The 24163-nt window shown below is 40.5% G+C and overlaps 1 protein-coding gene across 1 annotated transcript in view; it reads left to right on the top strand.

Moving 5' to 3' along the window:
- VPS41 (VPS41 subunit of HOPS complex) overlaps positions 1-24163 on the top strand; it is a 187993-nt gene that overhangs the window by 65991 nt on the left and 97839 nt on the right. The window contains exons 5-7 of the mRNA XM_086696999.1: positions 12516-12590; positions 20770-20832; positions 22766-22831. Of these exons, the coding sequence (XP_086553125.1) occupies positions 12516-12590; positions 20770-20832; positions 22766-22831 (204 nt within the window). The remainder of the gene's footprint in view (positions 1-12515; positions 12591-20769; positions 20833-22765; positions 22832-24163) is intronic.

Here is a 24163-nt window from a genome sequence, read left to right as displayed (position 1 = left end):
AGAGAAAGCACGAGCAAGGGAAGGGCAGAGAGAAAGAGGGAGAGAGAATCCCAAGCAGGCTCCATGCTGTCAGCACAGAGCCCAACGTGAGGCTCAATCCCATGAACCAGGAGATCGTGACCTGAACTGAAATCAACAGTTGGACGCTTAACCAATTGAGCCACCCAAGTGCCCCAGCAGGATTTTTTTTTTTTTAATGGATGCATAATGATCTATATATATACACACCACATTTTCCTTATCCATTCATGTATGTGTCAGTGAACACTAAGGTTGTTCCCATATCCTGGCTGTTATGATTAATACTGCAGTGAACGTGGGGGTATAGATCCCTTGGAGGTCCTGATTCATTTCCTTTGGATATATACCCAGAAGTGAGATTGCTGGACCATGTGGCAGTTCTGGTGTTAAGTTTTTGTGGAATTCCCACACTGTTTTCCGTAGAAACTGTACCAGTTTACATTCCCACCAACAGTGCCCTAAGGTTCCCTTGTCTCCGTATGCTTGCTGGGCATTTGGTATCTTTTATAATATAATATAATATAATATAATATAATATAATATAATAGCTGTCCTAACTCACTGTGGTTTTGAGTTGCATTTCTGTGGTGATTAGCGATGGTGAGCACCCTTCACGTACCTGATGGCCCTTTGTAGGTCTTTGGAGAAATGTCAGTTCAAGTCCTCTGCCCATTTTATAGTCAGATTATTTTCTTGCTGTTGAGTTGTATGAATTCCTTATATATTTTGAGTATCAACCCCCTTATCAGGTATGTGGATTGTAAATATTGCCTTCCATTCTTCAGGCTGATCATTTTGGTGATCATTGCTTTGCTGTACAGAAGCTTTTTAATCTGATGTAGTTCCGCTTATTGATTTGTGGTTCTGTTACTTGTACTTTTGTCGTCCTATATAAAAAAAATCATTGCTAAGACTGTCAGGGATCTATGTTTTCCCCCTATGTTTTCTTTTAGGGGTTTTAGGGTTTCCTAGCTTACCTTTAAGTTCTTAATTCATTTCGAGTTAATTGTTGTGAGTGATGTGAGATAGGGGCCCGATTTCATTATTTACATATGAATATGAATTTCCCTACCATTTGTTAAGGAGACTATCCTTTCCTCTTTGAGTATTCTTGAAATACGCAATACTAGGTGACCATATACGCATGGGTTTATTTCTGGCCTCTTGATTCTGTCGCATTGCATTGTGTGTGTGTTTATGTCAGTACCGTAATCCTGTTTTGACCATTATAGCTTTGTAAATATAGTTTGAAATCAGGAAGTATGATGCCTCCAGCTTTTTCTTCCTCAAGATTGCATTGGTTATTTAGAGGCTTTTGTGGTTCCATATAAAATTTAGGAATGTTTTTTTCTATTCACATGAAAAAGAATGTATTTTTGAAAGTATATAAATTTTTAACTGATGATCAGTTGTCTTGTCCTTTGTAGAATAAGGGATATTTCAGCCACATCATCATAACAAAATTTGAAACGTCACTTTTACACAGCTATGCCTCCTTTCACCACTTACCCCTGCCCCCCCATTTATTCAGAGTGGAGAATAATGACTTTGTAGGTTTTTACAAGTTGGAATGAATTGTTGTGATGGAGCTTTTTCCATCTGCAGAAACAGCAGCTTCTGTTAAAAGCTGGATTATCACATCAAGAGCCTCAAATTAATGTAGTTATTAAATCTTAGAGAGGTAGGATCATCTTTAAAACCTCACAAGAGGGGCGCCTGGGTAGCTCAGTCGGTTAAACGTCTGACTTCGGCTCAGGTCATGATCTCACGGTTCGTGGGTTCGAGCCCCGTGTTGGGCTCTGTGCTGACAGCTCAGAGCCTGGAGCCTGCTTCGGATTCTGTGTCTCCCTCTCTCTCTCTGCCCCTCCCCCGCTCATGCTCTGTCTCTCTCTCTCTCCCTCTCTCTCTCTCTCTCTGTCAAAAATAAACAAAAATTTAAAAAAAAATTAATAAAAATAAAAACCTCACAAGAATACAGTTTTCTTGCATACTCATTTGAACAGTAAAATGTAGTCAGTATCACAGGGAAATGACTGCCAGATGTGGACCGTCAGCTCTTTAGCCTTTCAAGCCCGATACTGAGTACTGAAAACCCGAGATGAAATCTTAGAGCCACGGAGAAAATTTGAGGGTTTATAGTTAAAGGTTAGGTTGTTCTGGCCATAGAATAAGTCAGTGAGAAAATAAATGTTTGTTTTGCAGATTTGTAGAAAACCCACAAGGAGGTGTATTCTTCAGAGACTTCTTAAATCCAGCTGGAGGTCTTGCTCACCTCAGGGTGTGTCATCGGGGGAGAGTAAAATAAGCAGTAAAAAGAGCTTTTCCCGAGTATGAAAGAACAGGCGTCTGCTTTTCACACATGTAATGTAAGGGCAGCTTGCTTGCTAACTGTGACTAAAGAGCATGAACCTGCATGGGCAACCATGTGGATGTTGGGATTGCTAACTAGCGGATCTCAGAGAACGAAAATGAAATCCATCTTCTGGTTCTTATTCATTCCACTCCGTGTCCATGGGGACGCAGCATTTGTGAAGGAATCAATTATCCATTTGTTAGTCAGAGGAGCCTTACAAATTATACATTAGCAGATTGATTTCTTAGGTTCACTGTTGGGGGACCGATAGCTTCAGGTGGGGTGATGAGGAGTGTCGGGGGAAAAGAAGTTGCCACAAAGAACACCATTAAAGGCAGCTTTCGAAATGACCGTGAATTTATTCCTAATTGAAGAGCTGACATAATCCATACTAAGTGTATTTATTTCCAGCATTTTACATTAGGTGATTGATTATCACATGAGGTGTATGTGTTGGTGATTTTGCCTTTTCTTTAAATTTAAGAACTTGAGGCCACCTGTAGTGGACTTGGGCTTAGAAGGGGTATGCTGGTCCTTGCCCCCTCCTGCTTACTCAGGCTTCTTTTTTTTTTTTTTTTTTTTTTTTTGTTCCATTAAGGAAACATTTTTGTATGTTCTATAGTGTCAGCTTGACATTATTGATTTTTGAACAAACTCACTTATATTGTCCAGAATTCCAAACATGTCTCCATTAGGAATAAAATTGTAGCTAATGGAAAATACAGCTGAGGCCATTCTTCTCTGGTCTTCCCCACACTCCCCCTCCCCCCTCGGTCCCTTTTTCTTGTCTACATCTACTCCAGTATCCCATCTTGGCAGATACCCCCCTCATCTGCCCACCCCCAAAATCTGTGTGTAAAACAGGCAATTAGAAAATTCCATATTGAAAAAGAATCTTGTACTCTGTTTCCCCCTCCTGTGCCCTTTCTGTTTTTCCCTTTATTTCAAGTATACAGAAATGGTACATATGTGTGAGGCATTTGTCCCTGTTTCTGTGAGACATGTTCATAGATGCCAGATCCGTTACTTGTACTAATTGGTTGACAGCTGTAATGTTGAAATCCTGCTATTCTTTATCAAATATTATGGAACTATGAATAGAAACCGACGGGCACAGTGATGATAGTTGTCTCTTTAGATAAAAATAGATGCTGCAGGTGTGATGGCTTTACCATTTGGCATCTTTTTGGTTTTAAGTGAATGAACTGATTACATGATCATTTAAAAATATTTATCTTTGAATTACAAACAAAATAAATATATGTTTGTAGAAAACTAGCAAAACATAGGAAAGGACAATCTAAACAATAATAAGATCTCAGCACCCAGATATGACAAGTGCTAATATTTTGGAGTATCTACTTCCAGTCACATATATTATGTACAAATACTTGTCGGTATAGTCATATTTATAAACATTGGCTCGTGTCTCATCAGAGCTAGCCAAATTGTTTGAGTTGAGGGCATAGTCTTCCAGATGAGTGAATCTGCTGCAGACTTTCAACACCAGGTACAAGATCTGGGAGGTTCTCCATTCCATTCTCCTGATTGATGATTAGTTAGAGGCCTCACAGAACTCACTGAAAGTTATTATACTCACACTTTATTACAAGGAAAGGATACAGTCAAAAAAAAAAATCAGCTCAGGTAAGAGACACTTAGGGCAGACCCTGGGATACAAGATCCCATTGTCCTCAGGACATGTTACCGCCCTGGCATAGGTATTTGACAACCAGGGAAGCTCACACTGGTGTTCAGGGTTTTTACTGGGAATCTGCTATGTAGGCATGATTGGTTACTGGGTTGTCCACATGCTTGAATTCAGCTTCCGGGTTGGTTGATACCCTGTGACCCAAAGCCCCCACCCGAAATCACAGGGTTAGTCTTTTCTGGCATGGTCCACTGAAAGACTGTCGGGTTTTTAGCCTTTAACAAAGGCATCCCTATCAGGTGTGCAGGTGTGACAGATTATCTCCCAGAAGCCAAGGGCAAAGGACTGACTTCTCTTTGGAGAAAGTCAAATTCTTTACTACATAATACGTTTTTTAAGTTTCGTTGTTTTTTGTTGTTGTTCTTTTAATTTTCATCATTTACATTCCTTGCTTTTAGAAGTTTGGATCATTTCTATTTCTTAGTGCCTTAAGAAAGAAACCTGCTGTAGAAAACATCTTTGCAAAATAACCTTGCTACTTCTTATGTAAAACAGGCAATACACATTTTAAAGATTTTTGACACACAATGCCAAGTGATCCTTAGGAAAGTTTCTCCAGATTTGGCTCTACACCGATAGGGTATGAAGAGTGTCTGTTTTGGGGTTGCTTTGCCAAAACTGGATAAACAATCTTTGCTGGTTCCATAGACAAAATATCTCATATTCTTATGTATTTGTTATTACTGAGGTTGACTCTTGTTGTCTACCTATAATTTGTACGATTTTTTTTTGGTGAGTTGACTTTACTTGATTTACGTGAGTAAAAAAATCCAAATATTTTCAAAACCTAAAGAAAATATTTAAGTGTACACAAGAGGTAAATATTCCTAATCCTTACCTGACGTCTCTTGAATCAGTTTTAAAATTATGGCCATCCCACTAGCTCAACAGTTTCTTCCTCTAGATTCAGACTTAGAACTTACAGTTTAAGATTATAAATTTTACCAATGTATTAACTAGACTTTGTCTCCAATTCTGTTTGAAGTGACTTACGAAATAGAAAATATTTCTACTTTCACTTTGAAATAGGGAAAGGAAGGAGGTAGGAAATAAACATGTGGTAAATACCTTATCTTCTAAATGAGCCAGTGTATATAGTTGCATTGATTTGAAGTGAGAGGTAAAGTATAATTTCTAAAAATTTAAAGATAATCACTAACAGGATACAGACAGAATGAACAGCATTTAAGTTCATCCTAGACAGGCAAGAGAAAAGAATTTGAGGAGTGTAACAAGAGTAACAATGGAATGGGGAAACACACTTCTAAAAAGTACAAAATACTTCACTGTTAACTTAAAAATAGCCTCAGCTTTGATGTTTGAAATAAATATTAAGCATGTTGACAATAAAAATGTGAGGGAAAAGAGTTGAAGGCAAAAGAGCATATTCACTAGGAGACCCTATATCCTGTTGATTACATGTAAAGGTAAAAGGAAACTCTAACAATCATACCTTTGTGCCAAATTACAGGGCATCTAATATCTAGAGCAAACTTTACTTGAAATGCAGAGAGAAATGGACAGAACTGCAGTCGTCGTGGGACGTTGTTTAAACTTTTTTCTGTCAGTCTTTGATCAAGAAGAAAAAAGTAAATAAGAGTATATAGAAAATAATATGATTTAAAAATATGTGTATTTTGAACCACAAATAGGAGTTACTTTGAAATACCACTTTTTAATGTTTATTTATTTTTAGAGAGAGAGAAAAAAAATGCATGTGTGTGAACTGGGGAGGCACAGAGAGAGAGAGAGAGAGAGAGAGAGAGAGAGAGAGAGAGTCTCAAGTAGGCTCTGCACTGACAGCAGACCTCACGAACTATAAGATCATGACCTGAGCCAAAACCAATAGTCAGACCCTTAACTGACTGAGCTATACCCAGGCACCCCTGATACGATATCTTAAGTTTCAAAGAGTAATCAACTAAAAAAAAGTTACATAAACCGTATTTCTGACCACAATTGTAGTTATACTAGAGCTTTATTAATAACTAGACAAATAAGCAGATAATACTGTCACCATCCTTAGAAACGAAATAAAACAAAATAAAGTATTACTTTTCCCAAAGAGGAAATAATTACTGCAATTCTTGTATTATTTTCTGGGCTCTGGCCAGTTGGTATACTCAAAGGCAAATGCCGAATGTGTGGTTATTTTATGATTAACAGACAAGCAGTAACAACTAATGCATTATTTACTAATGTCAGGGAATTAGAATAAGGTCAAGACAATTGTTCTAAGACCAAAAGGGAAAGTAAATATAGAATACATAGAAATTAATAAAGTAGGAAACATTAAAATTATTTTTTCATATTTGCAAATAGGAAAAATAGTAGCTACCTCTTCGTATTGCGTGAGGACTAAGTGGTATATGTATAAAACTCTTAGAGCCTGATGCATGATAAGCATATAGTAAATGTTAGCACTAGTGGTCATAGTAATGTCACTAGTGTTATTGCAATATGAAAAGAAGAAAAGGTAAAAATAAAAAAAATTTCATCACTAGCAATATGAAATGCAGTATTTTCTGGGAAAAATCTAGATGACCGGAATAGAACTTTTGAGTTGCTTGACAGTCACGGGGAGCAGAACATAATCTAAGAAATAAATCTTTGATGGTATTGACCCCAGACGTTTTCATGGGCAAGTTCTTTGTAATTTTATTTTAAATTTTGTAACGGTTATTTTTATTGTGAAGTACAGCTTTACAAAGCACATAAAATGTGCAGTGAAACAAATAGTTATAAAGCAAACAATCACGTAACTAACATTCTGGAGAATAGACCATATGACCTACCTCCTCTCCATGGCTCCCCTTTCAGTTCCCTTAGAGGGACCCCACTGCACTGACCTTTATAATTAAAAATGCTTTGCTTTACTTTGCCATTTTCTGTCCTCTATGTGTACTACTTGTGCGCTACCTTGGAATTTTGTTGGTTTATTTATTTTTTTGAGAGAGTATGAGCTGGGGAGAGACAGGGAGACAGAGAATCCCAAGTGGGCTCCAAGAGTTGGACACTTAACTGACTGAGCCACCCAGGTGCCCCTTGCCTATTTTTGTATGTTGTGTAAATGGAGTCCTATTATACATATCAGGAATGAGAAAAGGGCGCTCACTGACGTTGCTACTCTCAGAATACAACAAAAGTATCAGAATTTACTTAGAGATGTTAAAGAAGGTCTAATAAATGGAGAAATGCTCCAGGTTTATGGATTAGAAGGGTCAATACTGTAAAGATATCAAAGGGAAAGCTTTCAATATTTCACCATTAAATAACAATGAGGAATTTTTCTTTTATTATGCCAAGAGTTTTTACCATGAACGAGTGTTGAATTTGATCACTTTTGCATCTATTGAGGTGATCTTTTGACCATTTCCTCATTTCCCTGCTGTTTTTTAAAAAAAATTTAATGTTTATTTTTAGAGCTAAAGAGCGTGAGTGGGGGAGAGGCAGAGAGAGAGGGAGACACAGAATCTGAAGCAGGCTCCAGGCTCTGAGCTGTCAGCACAGAGCCCATCGCGGGGCTCAAACTCCCAAACCGCGAGACCATGACCTGAGTCAAAGTTGGACGCCCAACTGACTGAGCCACCCAGGCACCCCCTCATTTACTTTATTAATGCAGAAAATTGTAACATTAATTTCCCTATGTTATACCAGCCTTAGTATTTCTGGAATAAACATGCTTTTTCTATATATGCTGATCTTACTAATATTTTCTTTAAGTTGTTTCATTCATGCTCATGACTGAGATTCCCTTGTACTTTTCCTTTCTCTTAATATCCTTGTTGAGCTTTGTTATTATAAGGTTATGCCGGCTTGGTGAAATGATTTGGGAAACATACATTCTGTTCTCTGGAAGAATTTGTGATTGGAGTTTTTTATTCTTCAAACTGTCCCTCATGTATTTAATATTGTAGTGAGTGAGTAAAACTACATAGTAAGGTAGATAGTGGTGAGAGCTACAGGGGGCACCAAGCAGTGACGCAGTTGCAATGTTCAGGTGAACATTGGAATTTTATATCACTGGCCAGGTGTCCCTGAGGAGGTGACTACGAGTGAAGATTTGGCGGAAACACATTCTGGAAGTGGTCAAACAAGCACAAAGGCTCGAAATCTAGAAAACAGCAAGAAGGTCATCGTGGCTAGAGGAGAGAGAACAAGGCAGAGAGTAGATGGGGGGGTGGGAAGTTGGAGGCAGGGCTGGGCCAGACTGTTTAGGACTCTCGGGTCATAGTAAAAACTTCAGGTTTCATCCTGAGATGGGAGGCCATGGGGGTAGTTTAAACAAAGGAATGACATTATCTGATCACCCGTGAACAATAGCTCTCTGCTGACTCTTTGAGAACAGACTTCTGGGAGAGTTAGGGCAGAAGCATGTCGACCAGTTAGGAGACTGTTAGGATAATCCAGACAAGAATGATGGTGGCTTGGACCAGGATGGCAGCTGTAGGGCTGGTGAGTGTGGTCAAAGTCTGGGTAAATTTGGTATAAGAGATGGTAAGAATTGTGCCGACAGATACACAGTAGTGTGTGAAAGGAAGACAGAAGTCAAGAATGGCTCCAAGGTTTTTTGTCCTGACAGCCAGAAGAATGTAGTAGTCCTTGACTGAGGTGAGAAAAGCATTAAGAAGGGCCCTTTTCTAAGAGAGTATCAGGATCTTGGGTTTGGATACGCTTTAGTTGACATGCCTGTTAGGCATCCAAGTCCATCTATAAAATAGGCAATTGTATATATTGGTCTGAGGTAGGGAGAGGCCCAGTCTAGAGATAAAATTCAGGAGTCAGTTCATGGCTGGGAAGGAAATAACCAAAGGAACAAAGATATGTCAGAGAGAAGAGCTGCACAGACTGAACCGTGAAATACAGAAATCAGGAGATTGGGAGACAAAGAGGGGAGCAGAAAAAAAAAAAATTTTTAACGTTTGTGAATTTTTGAGAGACAGCGAGCGAACCAGTGTGGGGAGGGTCTGATTGGGGGCAGGGGGGACAGGATTTGAAGTGATCTCTGTGCTGAGAGCCTCAGAGCTAGAAATTTAGAAGGAAAACCAGACAAGTATGGTTTCCTGGAAGTAAAGAGAGTTATCAGCAGTGTCACATGCTCTCATGAGGTAAAGTAAGCTAGGCACGAACAGTGACCACTCTGTTTAGTAACATGAGGGTCATTTCATCTTAAACTTCACATGGAAGTTGGGAAAAGCCAAGGAAAGTGTGAAGAATTGTGACTAGGTCTTGCCTCTTACCAGATAGGAGAACATGCTAGGTATGCTATGTATATTATAAATAGGTCAGTGATGGATTGATCTTGCAATGGACAAAAGAGACCACAATTGAAAACCCACAAGGTTTGTGTTTGTAAATATTTATTGTATGGAAGATAAATATGTAAATATTTATCTCAGTGTTTGTAAATATTTATTGTATGGAAGACATAGTTCTCTTCAGATGAAGGGTGGATTATTTAATGGGGCCAGCCCAACTGGATATCCTTTTGGAAGAAAATGAGTCCTGAAAGGATTAAACACTTGGACTTTAAAATAAGGGATAAAACAATAGCCATCTTGCAAGAAAAGGAAAAAAAAAAAAAAAGAGAGAGACCACATACACTGTCTGGGTGAGGTATTGTACCCAGACCTCATGCCCTAAAAATAAAAAGGAAATTAGCGAGAAAACAACAAACATATTCATAGAACAATGAGTAAGAGCTGTGAACAAACTAAGCTGCTTGAGCACATTTAATTGGCCAACAGACTTAAGAAAAATGCTTAAGTTTATTAGCATTCGGGGAAACAAATCAATGAATATTGATCATTGGCAGAAAAGTAAAAGAACAAATATCTGTTGCTAATGGTGATGTGAGGGAAAGAGGATCCTTATACCTTGTAGATCTGATTCCTCTGTAATATTGCTACTGTGGATTCTACTCAGGAAGAAACAGGTTGTAATGAAAAGTTTGGCTTGGGGGCGCCTGGGTGGCTCAGTCGGTTAAGCGTCCGACTTCAGCCCAGGTCACGATCTCGCGGTCCGTGAGTTCAAGCCCCGCGTCGGGCTCTGGGCTGATGGCTCAGAGCCTGGAGCCTGCTTCCGATTCTGTGTCTCCCTCTCTCTCTGACCCTCCCCCATTCATGCTCTGTCTCTCTCTGTCTCAAAAATAAATAAACGTTAAAAAAAAAAAAATTTAAAAAAAAAAAAAAAAAAAAAAGTTTGGCTTGTTTCTGCCCAGCCACTGAGAACTACTGTTTTGGACAGGACAGGAAACCTTGGCGTCGATAAGGCTTCATGCACCTATTAAATTATAATTTGAGATAGATTACAACCAATTGCCAATTAAATTACAGTCAGAGGAACGTGGGGTTTATATTTGCCAAGAGCAAAATGGGTATTAAAATGTTTGTGGGGCGCCTGGGTGGTTCAGTTGGTTAAGCGTCTGACTCGATTCTGGCTCAGGTCATGATCTGACGGTATGTGAGTTTGAGCACAGAGCCTACTTGGGATCCTCTGTCTCCCTCTCACTGCCTCTGTCTCTCTCTAAGATAAATTCAAAAATATATAAAATGTTGTTTGGTGAGGGGCACCTACCTGGTGGCTCAATCGATAAAGCATCCAACTCTTGATTTCGGCTCAGGTCATGATCTCACAGTTCGTTAGATTGAGCCTCGCGTTGGACTCCATGCTGAGCACGGAGCCTGCTTGGGACTCTCTCCTTCTTTCTCTCTGCCTGTTCCCCAAAATAAACAAACTTTGGAAAATAATATAAAATAAAATGTTGTTTGATGATCAAAAGATGAGAATTAGGGAACTGGTAACAAAAGATACTCTAGAAGGAAAGCATTTATCTGAAGAAGATTGGTTTTCTATATTCCATGCTGCCCATGATAGCATTCCCTTTACAGGACGCCGGTCCACTGCTCTCAGGGTCGGATCCCTGGCTCGTTCTCTGTTGTGATTCTCATCTGTGGGCTTCAGTCTATGTTCCTGTCAGAGGGATCAAATCTGTCTTCAAGGTCTTTTCCTCTTTAACACTCTAGGAACTTTTAAGGAGATAGGTTGTTTTTCAAAGATTACATTTTACAGGGGTGTTGCTTGTGTGGTGATCGAGATGGGGAAAGATTGTGGAGTCTGCCGTCTCCACCTGGGATGGGGGGAGTTTCTCTTACCGTCACCAGTCAGTGAGTGGGTAGCCTTCCGAAGTCTGGGAGTGTTGGTCTGCCCTGACCTTTGCTTACTAGCTCCAAGATGCGTTCCGCTGAGAAAAGAACATCCCATTTTGTATATTTCCACTTACTCCTATCCAAAAGCCAACTTATCTTAAGGTTAGAGACTTGAAAAAACTAATCTGCAGATTTCTGTCATAACTGATAAAGGCCAACTTTTCTTTCCTTGGTTAGTTTGTTCTATCATGTTTTGGGTAAAGTAGCTGGAAACTGCAGTTATTTAAGAAGGAAAACAAAAGCTGGCCATTGTTTAGTGTTGTCAACATTTACCAATTTTTTAAATAAATGTTTAATGTTTATTTTTGAGAGAGAAAGAGAAACAGAGCATGAGCTGGGGAGGGGCAGAGAGAAAGAGGGAGACACAGAATCTGAAGGAGGCTTCAGGCTCTGATCTGTCAGCACAGAGCCCGATGTGGGGCTCGAACTCACGAACTGCGAGATCGTGACCTGAGCCGAAGTCGAATGCTTAACTGACTGAACCACCCAGGCATCCCCAACATTTTGACTTCTATTAGAAAATCCACCTATCTGAATATTTTAGTAAGTAAACAGCTGTCTACATAGAGAACCAGAAAGCTGTGAAAAATAAAAGTTCAGTTGGGTATTTACGCTTGGGAAAATATATCCAAAATAGAATGCCTGCGTTCGGTCTTCACAGAATTTTTAAATTTGAGATTACTGGAAAGAATAAGGAGAACAAATTAGGGAATATCAACTAGACCCTGTGGATTTCCCTCCAGAAAGTACTAAGCATGAAGTATGAATACCAAGTTGATTCAGTGATTTGTGAGAGAAGGACAAATAGAGTGACTGATGAACTGAACTAAAACGGTGAACATTTTTCTTTACATCTTGATTTTTTTATTTTGGCTTTTGTTGTGTTCTTTTAATGGATCTGGTTGGGAAGGAATTTTAGGAGTATGGAATAAATAGAACAGAACAAATAAAAAGGCATGTAACCTGTAACAAAAATAACATTTTAGCTGGGACTTCAAGCACACGAAATAAAAAATTTTGAGGTGATCTTTTTCCATGTGTGAGAACAAAGCTATATGTCACCATTTTCACCTGCAAAAACAAAATATGTGTTGCACTCCTGCGTCTAAGCTAAGAGATGATTTGTATCACTTCAGTGTTTACAAGGAGCCAAGGTATTTGGTTGTTGACGGATTATTTTCCTGAAGTTTTACATGTTTGTTTGTTTGTTTGTTTTTAATAGAGTCCTGTGAAGATAAATCAGATTAGCCTGGATGAAAGTGGAGAGCACATGGGTGTGTGTTCTGAGGACGGCAAGGTATGGCCATGACCTGGTGTCAGAAGCCATCTGAGGGCTGGGATGTCCCCCAACTGCAGGCACTTGGAAAAGCCTTCTGCTCACTGTACCCCTGCCTTAGGAGAGCCTTGACTCCTCTTTTTGGGTATTGGACCTGCTTCGGATTGCTCGTAATTAAAGTAAAATATATTTTGCACAAATGTGCCTGAGGAAAAGTAATTACAAGAATGTCAATAATGTAACTAGTATTAAGCTGATTAACAGCTGTGGCAGGGCAACGTGTCACCTTAATCATTATCCCTGTGCCACTTATACTTCAGTGACTAGTCTGCAGTTCCTGCAAGACAGTAGTTTAATGCCTTTCTGCCATAAATCCACAAAATTGGATTTTGTGGGTATGATTTCTGTGGGCCGGTGGTTTTCATTTCCACACAAGTTATGAATGTTTCTCTTGAATTATAGAATCTTTTGATAAGCAATCATAGTTTATCAGAAGAATAAAGTGTCTTACAATGGCCACATTAAATAAATGTAAAATCAATATATGTACAGTTTTCTAAAAACCTGGCACCCACTTCCTCAACCGAGGACATACATCATTTGTGTGGTGTGTAACTAACAATTATCAGTGCCTCTTGCTGGTGTTGAGCTGTGACATTTAGTGGCTGTGGTGATTGATTTTCCACTTATAAGAATGTCTTTTTTGTTTTTCAGTCGATGGAAGTCTTTTCTAATGTTGGTCTGCAATGATAAAATTCTAATGCATGGTGTATTTAAGCTACTTCTCTAAAATAACAGTTTCAGGAGAAAGTACATGAAGAGTCCTTCCAGAATCTCACATGATCCTGACCGAGTAGAATGCATTTCCTAACCTAATTTTGTATTTTTACATGACCTAAATTCAGTGGGTCATTAATATGAGTGGATGAAAGATCGTGTACTCCATCTAAAAAATGTATACCCATTTAATCTGTTAACAAGAGAAAAATGAAGTCCTCCCACAAGAATGCATTTTATTTTTATTTATTTATTTAAATTTTTTTTTAATGTTTATTTATTTTTGAGACAGAGGGAGACAGATCATGAGTGGGGGAGGGGCAGAGAGAGAGGGAGACACAGAATCCGAAGCAGGTTCCAGGCTCTGAGCTGTCAGCACAGAGCCCGATGTGGGGTAGAGCCTACGAACCCTGAGATAATGACCTGAGCCAAAATCGGTAGCTTAACCAACTGAGCCACCCAGGAGCCCCAAGAATGCATTTTACATGTCTAAGTTGAATGTTGCCCAAAGAGTCTTTTGAAATGGTAATCAGTAACCTCTTTGCTTTCCAAAGAGGACTGTCAGATTTTGCAGTACTTTCTAAAATTCTGTGGTCCACCAGATTGTCAGAGTTGAGGGAGGAGTTGGTATGTATGGAAATTGAGAATGATCCAAACTGTTGAAACCTTTTTACATTCATGGTTTGTACAGAAAGGTCAACTTTATTTTATTCTCTTAAAGAAAACAGAACAAAAAAGTCCTTGTGGACTGACAGCCAATTTAATTGAACTGAATTGGTTGAAAGAGAACATTCGTTTTTCAAACTGAAAAAGGATTTTTATTAAACTACTTTGTCAAGGAATTTTCGAAGCTTTAAATGTTGAATAATTATTATTTGTAGAAAAGTGGGAGATTTTAACTCTGGTGGATTATGACCCTCAGATATCATCTGCTGCACTTCTTGGCAAATAGCTGCTTTTTCGCTTGAGTCCAATTCCTCACTGTCCTATTTTGGTGTTGACCCAGGATACAGTAAGAAAAAAAATTTTTTTAATGTTTTATTTGTTTTTGAGAGAGAGAGAGAGAGCATGCAAGTGAGCGTGAGCGGGGGAGGGGCACAGAGAGAGACACAGAATCCGAAGCAGGCTCTAGGCTCTGCGCTGTCAGCACGGGGCCCAAACTCGAACTCGCGAACCGCAAGATCATGACCTGAATCAAAGTCAGCCACTTAACCGACTGAGCCACCCAGGTGCCCCAACCCAGAATACATTTTTTAAAAATACTTTTCACGTATGTTTTATTAGCATTGATAAAACTGAAAATAAATCTTCTGGTATGCATAATTTATATAAGCTAGCCAGTATTGTGAAAATTGAGCAGCTAGTATAGAATGATCTGGCAAAGTGGTTAGTAATGATGAAAACATAAAGGTTATTATGAAGGTAAACTGCAGATATCTAGACCTAATGCATCTTTACATGGCTGTTGTGGTTTTTCTTTCTTTAGTGTACTAAGAGCCCTAGATAAAAATATGTCGCCTTCATACGTAAACTAGAATCAATTTAGTATAGAGTGCAGGGTAGAGATACTTTCTCTTGAAATTTTGGAAATGTTCCCTTTTGTCTGACCTTTATTTTTGTGGACGTGTCTGAGGCTAGCATACTTTTGTTCTTTCATGAAACCTTTTTAAATTTTTTTTTTTTTTTGTCCTGCCTTGGAGCTTAGACTAATAATAATAACAACAATAAAACAACAGCATACGGCCCTTGTAGTTCAGTTTGCTAAGTTATGTCTTGTTCGGGTCTATTTTCATTAATTTTGTCTGGAACACAGTAAGTCCTTGTGATCCATATACTGAAGTATTGTTTTCATTTCAGGAAAGTTTACTTCAGTTCTGATTTTGATTATTGCTTCAGTTCCATTTATTTTCATTTCTTCAAAGAAACCCAATAATACTTAGGCTGGAGGCAGTTACCATGCAGAGGCTGAGAGCATGGCTGTGTATCCCGCCTGTCCGGGCGGGATTTCCGCTCCCCTGCCCTGGGCTGGGCTCACTGCTTGCCCCCACCCCCCACCCCCACCCCCAGCATCTCCATTTCCTTAGCTGGGCAGTGGGCACGCCGGGAGGTCTGCATGAGGATGTTGTGAGGTGCTGGATATATGGCGAGCCCTCCAGGTGTATGTTAACTGTTTTTATTGCTAACCGTGCATGCCTTTTTAATTTTATTTAAAAAAAATTTATTTTAACATTTGTTTTTGAGAGAGAGAGAGAGAGAGAGAGAGAGAGAGAGAGAGAGAGGGAGCGGGGGAGGGGCAGAGAGAAAGGGAGACACAGAGTCCGAAGCAGGCTCCAGGCTCTGAGCTGTCAGCACAGAGCCTGACGCCGGGCTTGAACCTGTGAACTGTGAGATCATGACCTGAGCCAAAGTCAGGTGTTCAACCAACTGAGCCACCCAGGCACCCTAGTGAATGATTAATTCCCTCCTTAACCCATTGTAGACTGGCCTTTTCCCCTCCTCGCATTATTGTACCGGAACTTTTCAAGGAAAGAGGGTGACTGGGTAAGCACTATTCACCCTTCTTTTGAAAATATGCAGGTTGTAAGGAAAATCGGTCCTATTGTGTGACACACACATGTGTGTACTTTCATTTCTCATTATTTTTATCCTGCTCACTTCTCTGGAGTGGGGGAGACTTTCTTGTCTGTTTCCTTTGCTGATTTGCTTTTATCCCACTGTCCATTTTGCCTTAGGGAGTAGAGTTTTGCTCCATCTCGGATTTTTAATTTTCCTGAAATCTTTCTCTTGCTTCCAGCTCTATTTTCATATCAGCCAGACATATATTTAATTAAACAAAAAAATTTACAACTTGTTGTATGTCTTAGAGTGCCGGGCAGTGCAGTCTAATGGTTAGGAATGAAATTCTGCCACATGGTAGCCATGTGAGTGCAGGTAAGTTATTGTCATCTCTCCGTGCCTCAGCCTGTTTCCTTCTCTATAAAATGGGAATAACCATGGCACTTGCCTCAGTGATGATTGGAAATAAGTGAGCTAATACTTATAAATCGTTTGGAATAGTATCAGGAACAGAAGAAACACGTAGCAATTGCCAGCTATTATGATCCTGTCTTTCCGCTCCAGACTCATGAAGGCCTTTTCTTCTTATTGAAGTCACCCAATGGTTTTGTAGTTTCCTTTCTTTGCTGGTTACTAGTAAACACTTGTAAAAGCATGCTTCATCTCCCTCCGAGTCGTTGGAATGGCATTCTGCGATATCCTTTTTAGAGACCTCGTGTCCATTTTGTATTGCTTGTTTATCCAGTCCAGAATGAGGAGAAGAGCTCTTTCTGAATGTGGGTTGGCAAACACGTTCTGGGTCTGATTGCTCTCAGCCCAGCCTGTTACCATTTTGGGTAGCTCCGCACAGGGGCCTCATGAAGGAGCTTGATTTCCTCTGACCAGAGGGAGTCAGTTTAAGGCAGCCCCGCCAGCGACAGCCTCTGCTGTCCTCTCTCCCGGGTCTCTGACACTCTCCGCGGGCGGAGAAAATGAAAACCAGCTACCTCCTCTGTGATGGTCTCTTCAGCCACCACCCTAGATGAAATGGCAGCTTACATGTTCATCCCTGTTCTAACCTGACCCGTTACTGTTTGGAACCTGGGGTTTGAGAAAGGCCATTTCTCAGGAGGTTTTCTGATACTCTGGCTACCTCATTCGTGGTTCTCCTACATCAGATGGGCTGTCACCCGTTTTCTGGTTGACAGATCTGTAGAGCTCCATGCTCGAGTGGAGAAGAATACACAACTTCCTTATCGATTCGTGAGGATAGGCTTTCTTGACTTCAGGCAGTAAAACACATACCACATCTCCTCCGTGGTCCCCATACGGCCACCAAAGAGATGGTCTGGAGTTAGTGAGAACTCCTCCAGGACTGCAGTAGATGGACTCTACGGCCAAGTGTTCAGAACTTTGTTTTTCTTCGTTAGGTATTTTTTGTGACTAGTTGGGGGAGGTTGTTGGGGAACACCATTTTTAAAAAAAATTTTTTTAGTGTTTGTTTATTTTTGACAGAGAGGGAGACAGAAGATGAATGGGGGAGGGAGGGAGAGAGAGAGGGAGAGAGAGAGACACACACACACAGAATCTTGAAGCAGGCTCCAGGCCCCGAGCTGTCAGCCCAGAGCCCAATGCGGGGCTCAGACTCACAGACCGTGAGATCACGACCTGAACCGAAGTCGGACGCTCAACTGACTGAGCCACCCAGGCGTCCCAAAGGACACCATTTTCAAAGGGAGCCCCGCAATTTTAACCTTTAATTCTATGATCCTTATTTGGGATGAGATCTTCCTTAAAGCCAAAACTGTCTAGGCAGACATTGAACAGGTTCCTTTCACAGATGAGTATGATATTTAACAGGCAAGATGGCAAAATAAATCAAGAGGGAGAGAGAAAAAATGAGTAAAAACGGTTTTGGATTTTATTGGCTATCGTAGTGTGATTGTGACTGAGTTTCGCTTGTTATATTAGTGAAGTGAACCAAAACATCGAGGGTTTTACAAATCACCCTGCTTGTCCCGATCAAGTTAGGAGATTTGTCTCAAGAAGTTACAGTGTTCTTCCATACTGAAAGAGAAAATACAGTTATTTGACCAAGAGATGATTCAATTAAACACAGCAGTAGAGACTGACCCCAGAGTTCTAGTCTGACCTCTTTTCTGTTGATTCCCCCCCTTATTGGTCTACTATTACATCTTCAGTATTGGTCCCTAATGTTTAAAGGGGCACTTATCCCTGGTAATTCATCACTTATTTCACCATTAGATTCACAGTCCTGATATATATCTTCTCATTTACTGATGCCTCCATCTTTTTCAGTGGGTTCATACATCATTTATTTACATCTCATGTACTTTTCCCCACAGTAAAAATCACCTGCGGGCGCCTGAGGGGCTCAGTTGGTTGGTTATGTGTCTAACTTCAGCTCAGGTCACAATCTTGCATTTCTTGGTTTCAGGCCCCACGTCGGGCTCTGTGCTGACAGCTCAGAGCCTGGAGCCTGCTTCGGATTCTGTGTCTCCCTCTCTCTCTATCCCTCTCCTGCTCTGTCTCTCAAAAATAAGTAGACATTTAAAAAATTAGGAAAAAAAAAAAAGTCCCCTAACCTTTGTTCTTAAAATCACCTTTAGCCTGTTGTAGCCACAAGGAAGTTGATCCATTTGAATAAAAAGTCTGCTCCGTTTCGTTTCAGCTTTTTATCACAGTTGTCTAATTCAGAGTCTGACATTCACCTTTACTTAAGTTTGGTAAACATTTGAGGCTTTTGAATGGTATTTTCCTGTTCCACTTTTCTTATACTTTATGCAGAAAGATCTCTTATTTCCATATTTTAGGCTATCTCATATAATGTTAGTGTGTAAGAGAATAGGGTATGAAACACTCATCTTGTTCTTTGTGGCCTTGGCCAAGTCACTTATTTTTCTGCACACTCCTCTTTTAAGCAGGCATAATGGTGTTTGCAGTCCATACCTCGTGGTGTTGCTTAAAGGACCAAATGAGGCAGAGCAGGATTTTCAGTGCTAGCTACATAATTCCAGTTGTGGACCTTTTAAAATACCATTTCACTTCACCAGAACTGTTTGGTTTATCTAGGGTGGGGTCTTGCCATTAGTTTCCAGGGATCTTAACTGTGGAGTAATGATAATTCCCTCTAAACAATGAGAAGCAAGGTGGTGGGGGGGCATGCCTGAGGTTATCGTGTCAATAATGCGTCCTAAGGACTACCTCAGGGTAAATCCAATTCCCTCTCTGTCATATCGTACCATATGCTGTTGTTGGAACCCAAATAACATACTTGGCACAGGTTATAAAAACAGCAGGCCCAAAATGAGTGTCCTGAAAATTTTATCTCTTACCGAATGAATTTGTTTCCATAATTATGTCGTAAGTTTTCCTCTTTGAACTTGCAAAAATGAACCACTCACAACTTACTAAGATGAAAACAAGAAATCAGAAGTCTGAATAGTTTTATCACTGTTTAAACATTTGGATGTGTAATTATTTTCTCACATAGAGCCATCCAACCTAGATAGCTTCACCAGTGAATCCTTACAAATTAAAAAAATAATACCACTCTTCTAGAGACTGGAGACAGAGTGCACACATCCCAGGTGTTGGGAAATAGTTCGTGCACACATCCCAAGTGTTGGGAAATAGTTCTAAGTGCCCCTAACGGTTAGCTCCAAGTGTTTGAGAGCTCCTGGAATCTTAAGCCCTGTTTGGTAAGAGTGTAAATTGATCAGAACCACTTTGTGAAATGGTTTGGCTGTTTATTAAAAGTGAACAGATGCATAGCCTATGGCAACAATTCCATTCCTACTTACGTATACCCTTCATAAATGTGTACCTAAGTGCACCAAAAAATTTGTAAAGAGTGTTCATTGCATGCAGCTTGTTTATAATAGCCCCGATCTGGACACAACCCAAAGGACCAACAAATGGTAGATACATGTATTGTGCTGTATTCACACATTGAAATACTATACAGCAATGGCAGACAACCAGGCACTGCTATCCACAACAGTCTGGACACATGTTACAAGGAAGATGTTGAGTGAAAGAAGCCAGTGAAATAGTTTGATTGTATTTATAAAAAATTCAAACATCAGGACAGCTTCTCTGTGGTGATAGACTTCAGGGTGGTGGTTAATTTGTGAAGGTGTTACTAAATGGGAAGGAACACAAAAGTGCTTCTTGGGCTCTGCCTCTTGATCTGGATGGTGTCTGGAGGGGTATGTTTATGTCGAAAAAATTTGTCAAGCTGTAAATTTGTGATCCGCACCCTTTGCGGTATGGATATTAATCAGTTTTTAAGTAAACCACTCAGAAAAGAGATTAAGTATGAATAAAGTACGGTAGTCTTGAGCAACTTCAAGGGAGGCAGTGATAAGTAGAAACTTAAATCTTACATTTATACACTCTCAGTAGATTCAACATAAGATTATAAATGAAGTGCAGATCACCTAATCTCTTGCCACATTGATCTGCATGTTTGATTTATGTATGTATGACTCAAAAAAGAAGCACCTATTTCCTTCAGGAAAAGGAAGAAAACAGTTCCTTTAGGGATAGCCTATGGAAGTTCATAAAAGAATATTAATAAATGATTCATAACTATTTCATTTTTAAAAGTTGGCATCCCTTTAATAAATTAAATTTGTGGTGAGTAAAGGGAACCGTGTCCACGAGATGCTTATGAAAGCTTAATTGCGTTGGAGTACTCCCACCCTGATAGAATTGTTTTCATTGGATATTTGATAGAGATCACAAGGGCCCTAGATTATTAAATATTCTACTTTTTGTTAATCAATAGTATGTGTTCTCACTGACTCAGCAGCCTTCTTTGTTGCCGTCCTGGTGAACTGACCGGATCCATTTTACTTTTTAGGTGCAGGTGTTTGGACTATATTCTGGAGAAGAATTTCATGAGACTTTTGACTGTCCCATTAAAGTAAGTATTCAGTAAGTTTTAATTTTTCTAAGGATTTTCTCAACAAAGCCGTAAGGATTATAATACTTTGAGCACTATCCGTCTCCCATCAATTTCATCACTGAGCGTCTCTTCAGCACTTCGAATGTACTAGATACTATTTGATGGTATTAGAAGAGCATAGGATGTGTCTTATGTGACTGTGATCTCAGGCTATCCTCAGGAATTTTTTTTTTTTGTAGTGAGTGAGATGATACATACAAACACCCAGTCTGTCGTTAATGACCCAAAGTGGTAAAAACAATATTAAGGAGTCCAAAGCCGAGAGAAGTTACTTCTAGCTGTTCTTGGCGGTGATGGCTTCACAGGGGGCGTGATGTTTGAGTGAGCTTTAAGAAATGGACAGGGCAGACAGAGAAGCTGGCTTTCCATGTGGAAGAACGATATAATACAAACGGAGAGGGCAGAAAGTTCAAGTTGTGTTCAGGAAGTGGCAAAAATGGCCTCGTTTAGATGGCGCATAAAACACGGACTTGGCAGGAGAGCCATAGAGGCAGATTGGGGCTGGCTGTATTTTCAGGCGAAGGAATTTGGACTCCGTGTGGTAGATAAGGAGAAATTATTGAATGTGTAAGAGCAGAGAAGTGACATAAACTGAGCTAAGCTTAAGGAAAATTAATACGGTGACTATATACAGTATAGATTGGAGGGATGATAGGCGCGCGAGGCAGCAGGAACAGTCTTAGATAACAGTTATGGCCCTTAAAGTGACGATTAGAGTTGTTGAAGGAATAGGTCATTCGTTGTTTTCACTTGTTTATTCAAACACTTATTGATCAACAGGTAAAGGAGAGATAGGATCTGATGTGTGTTTTAGGAAGGCAGCTCTGCCGGAGTGGAGGGTGATTTAAGCAGGAGAGGGATTGCAGGCAAAAGGCAATTTAGAAGGCTCATGCTGTCCTGGAGACAGGGCATCACGGGGTCTCAGTGACAGGAGCAGTCGGGAGCGTTCAAGGTGGAGTCGAAGACGTGAAGGCGGAAAGCCTTTAGGAGGTAGACTTCGCAAGCCTTTGTGTTGGGTTGGATGGGGTGACGAGAGAGGGAGGAGCTGGCCCTTGGCTCTGGCCGTGGTGTGTGGCGATGCCACCACTTGCAAGAAGGGATGATTTGAATAAGGACGTTGCTAATTTGGTCTTGAGTTCAGATAACTGTGGTGTATCTGGTGGAAACGGTGTGGAGGTGTTGGAGACATGAGTGCAGAGCGCAGGGTAGAGACTGGCCCTAAAAACACAAAGTTGATACTCGTTGAGTAAGATGAAACCATCATTCAAAATCTCATCCAGTTAAAAGCTAACAAGCTGGCAGAGAAGACTGGGAGGGGACTGGCTCAGTGGAGAGCAAATGAGGAACTTCGGCTGCAGGGAAAGGGGCACGTCCTGCACGGTCAGTTCTGTAAGTGCGGTCCTGCAGCCCCGTTGTCTCCCACTGACGGAGGCTTGCTGTGACGACCCTAAATGCCTTTGAGGCTGCGTTGCCCCACCTGTTCCACTTGGTGCCCTCAAATCACTGGTGGGCATCCCGAACGAGGAGACAGCTGGGTTCTCTCTCTGGGTTTCTTCAGCTCATGGTGTTCAGTTACAAACATTTGTGACCTCTTGCTGCCTCGATTGACCCTAAAGAGGGGATGTGCACTCAGAGAGTCCTCACGCAGCCAGAAACTAGAACGAACTCACTCCTGTCTTTTAGCTTTCACCTGGCTTTCCAGAAGAGCAAAAACTCCGATGTCCTCAGTTGCAGACTGTTGCTTGAAGAGACCACTTCTTACCTAGATCTCAGGATAAGTTTTAGATCCTGCTGCCTGTAATGCATAAAGGGTTTTCATTCTGTGGGTTGGTTTTCATTCTGTGCGTTAATGGTGGCTCCTTAACCAGTGATGGGTCCTTGTTCCTTGTAGATCATTGCTGTGAACCCGCATTTTGTGAGGACCAGCTGCAAGCAATTTGTGACTGGAGGGAAGAAGGTAAATGCTTTGGTCTACCGTCACATGCCGTCTTGGGGTAGAGGGTGGAGATTCTGTGTGCTTTTTAATTTATCTGTAATATTTTTAACATCTGACTATTCAGTAGGAGGAATTGTGAGAAAGACTGATGGGGTGAAATTCTAAGCCCATCATCTCTCTGAGGAGATGTGATTCATGCCTGTCAACGATACTCCGTTGTAGTAGGTAAAGGGCAAGGAAAAAAAAGGGGTGCCTGGCTGGCTCAGTCAGTTAAGCATCCAGCTCTTGATTTCTGCTCAGGTCATGATCTCACAGCCCCCATGTTGGGCTCTGTGCTGACAGCGCAGAGCCTGCTTGGTCTTCTCTTTCTCTCTGCCCCCACCTCTCAAAAGTGAATAAATAAACATAAAAACAAAAGGAAAGAGAGAGCTGTTACTGGAACTGCCTAGTGCTTTGAAATGTCCCTTCCACAAAAAAGGAGGTAGCATTTAAAAATAACAAAAAGAAATGGGACTCCTGGGTGACTCGGTTGAGCATCTGACTTCGGCTCAGGTCATGATCTCACAGCTTGTGGGTTTGAGCCCTGCATCGGGCTCTGTGCTGACAGCTCAGAGCCTGGAACCTGCTTCGGATTCTGTCTCTGTTTCTCTGTGCCCCTCTCCTACTCACGATCTGTCACTCACTCCTTCTCAAAGATTAAAAAAATACATATATATTAAAAAAAATAACAAAAGAGCGATTAAACTTATGTTTTTCCACTTATTGTAGAAATCTCTGGCAGGCCTTGATAAAGTTTTAGAACAATTATGGCTATTTCTTTACTGACCTGTTTCTGACATATTTCATGATCTTAGTGCTGTTTTAAAAAATAAGGGAGTGAAATAATCCTTGTATATGTTTACATGTTTGTTTACAGACATAGTAAATTCTAAAATTAAAGAATCTTTCTGCTTATGGAACAAATCAAGTTAATTGTCTTCTGGTTTTTATTAAATGGTGTGTATTAAATGGTATTTAACCATTTTTATAACAAAACGCTGTCACGGTACTGAAACAGTGAATATTAACTTCATACGCAGTTTCGAGCTCAGTGATGATGAGGTAGTCTGCAGTTATTTCCGTTGTAGTGCACGCCTACGGAATGGCACCGTGAGGCTCAGCCACCAAAGGGTTTTTGAGAGTTTCATGGTAGTTGTCTGTTGTTTTCCCCTGGTTTTGCTGCTTCCTAGACTGATAGGGCAGGAAAGCATCCTGGTCCATACCCAGCATTTCTCAAGCCCTGGTTTTAGCTCATCATAGTGGCTGAGTGATGGGTCCCATAGATCCCCGATTCCATCCCACCACATGAAGCCG

Source organism: Puma concolor, chromosome A2 (assembly GCF_028749965.1).
Source record: "Puma concolor isolate L17-30 chromosome A2, mPumCon1.1.hap2, whole genome shotgun sequence".
Classification (NCBI taxonomy): Eukaryota; Metazoa; Chordata; class Mammalia; order Carnivora; family Felidae; genus Puma; species Puma concolor.
This window is presented reverse-complemented; position numbering and strand designations above follow the sequence as displayed.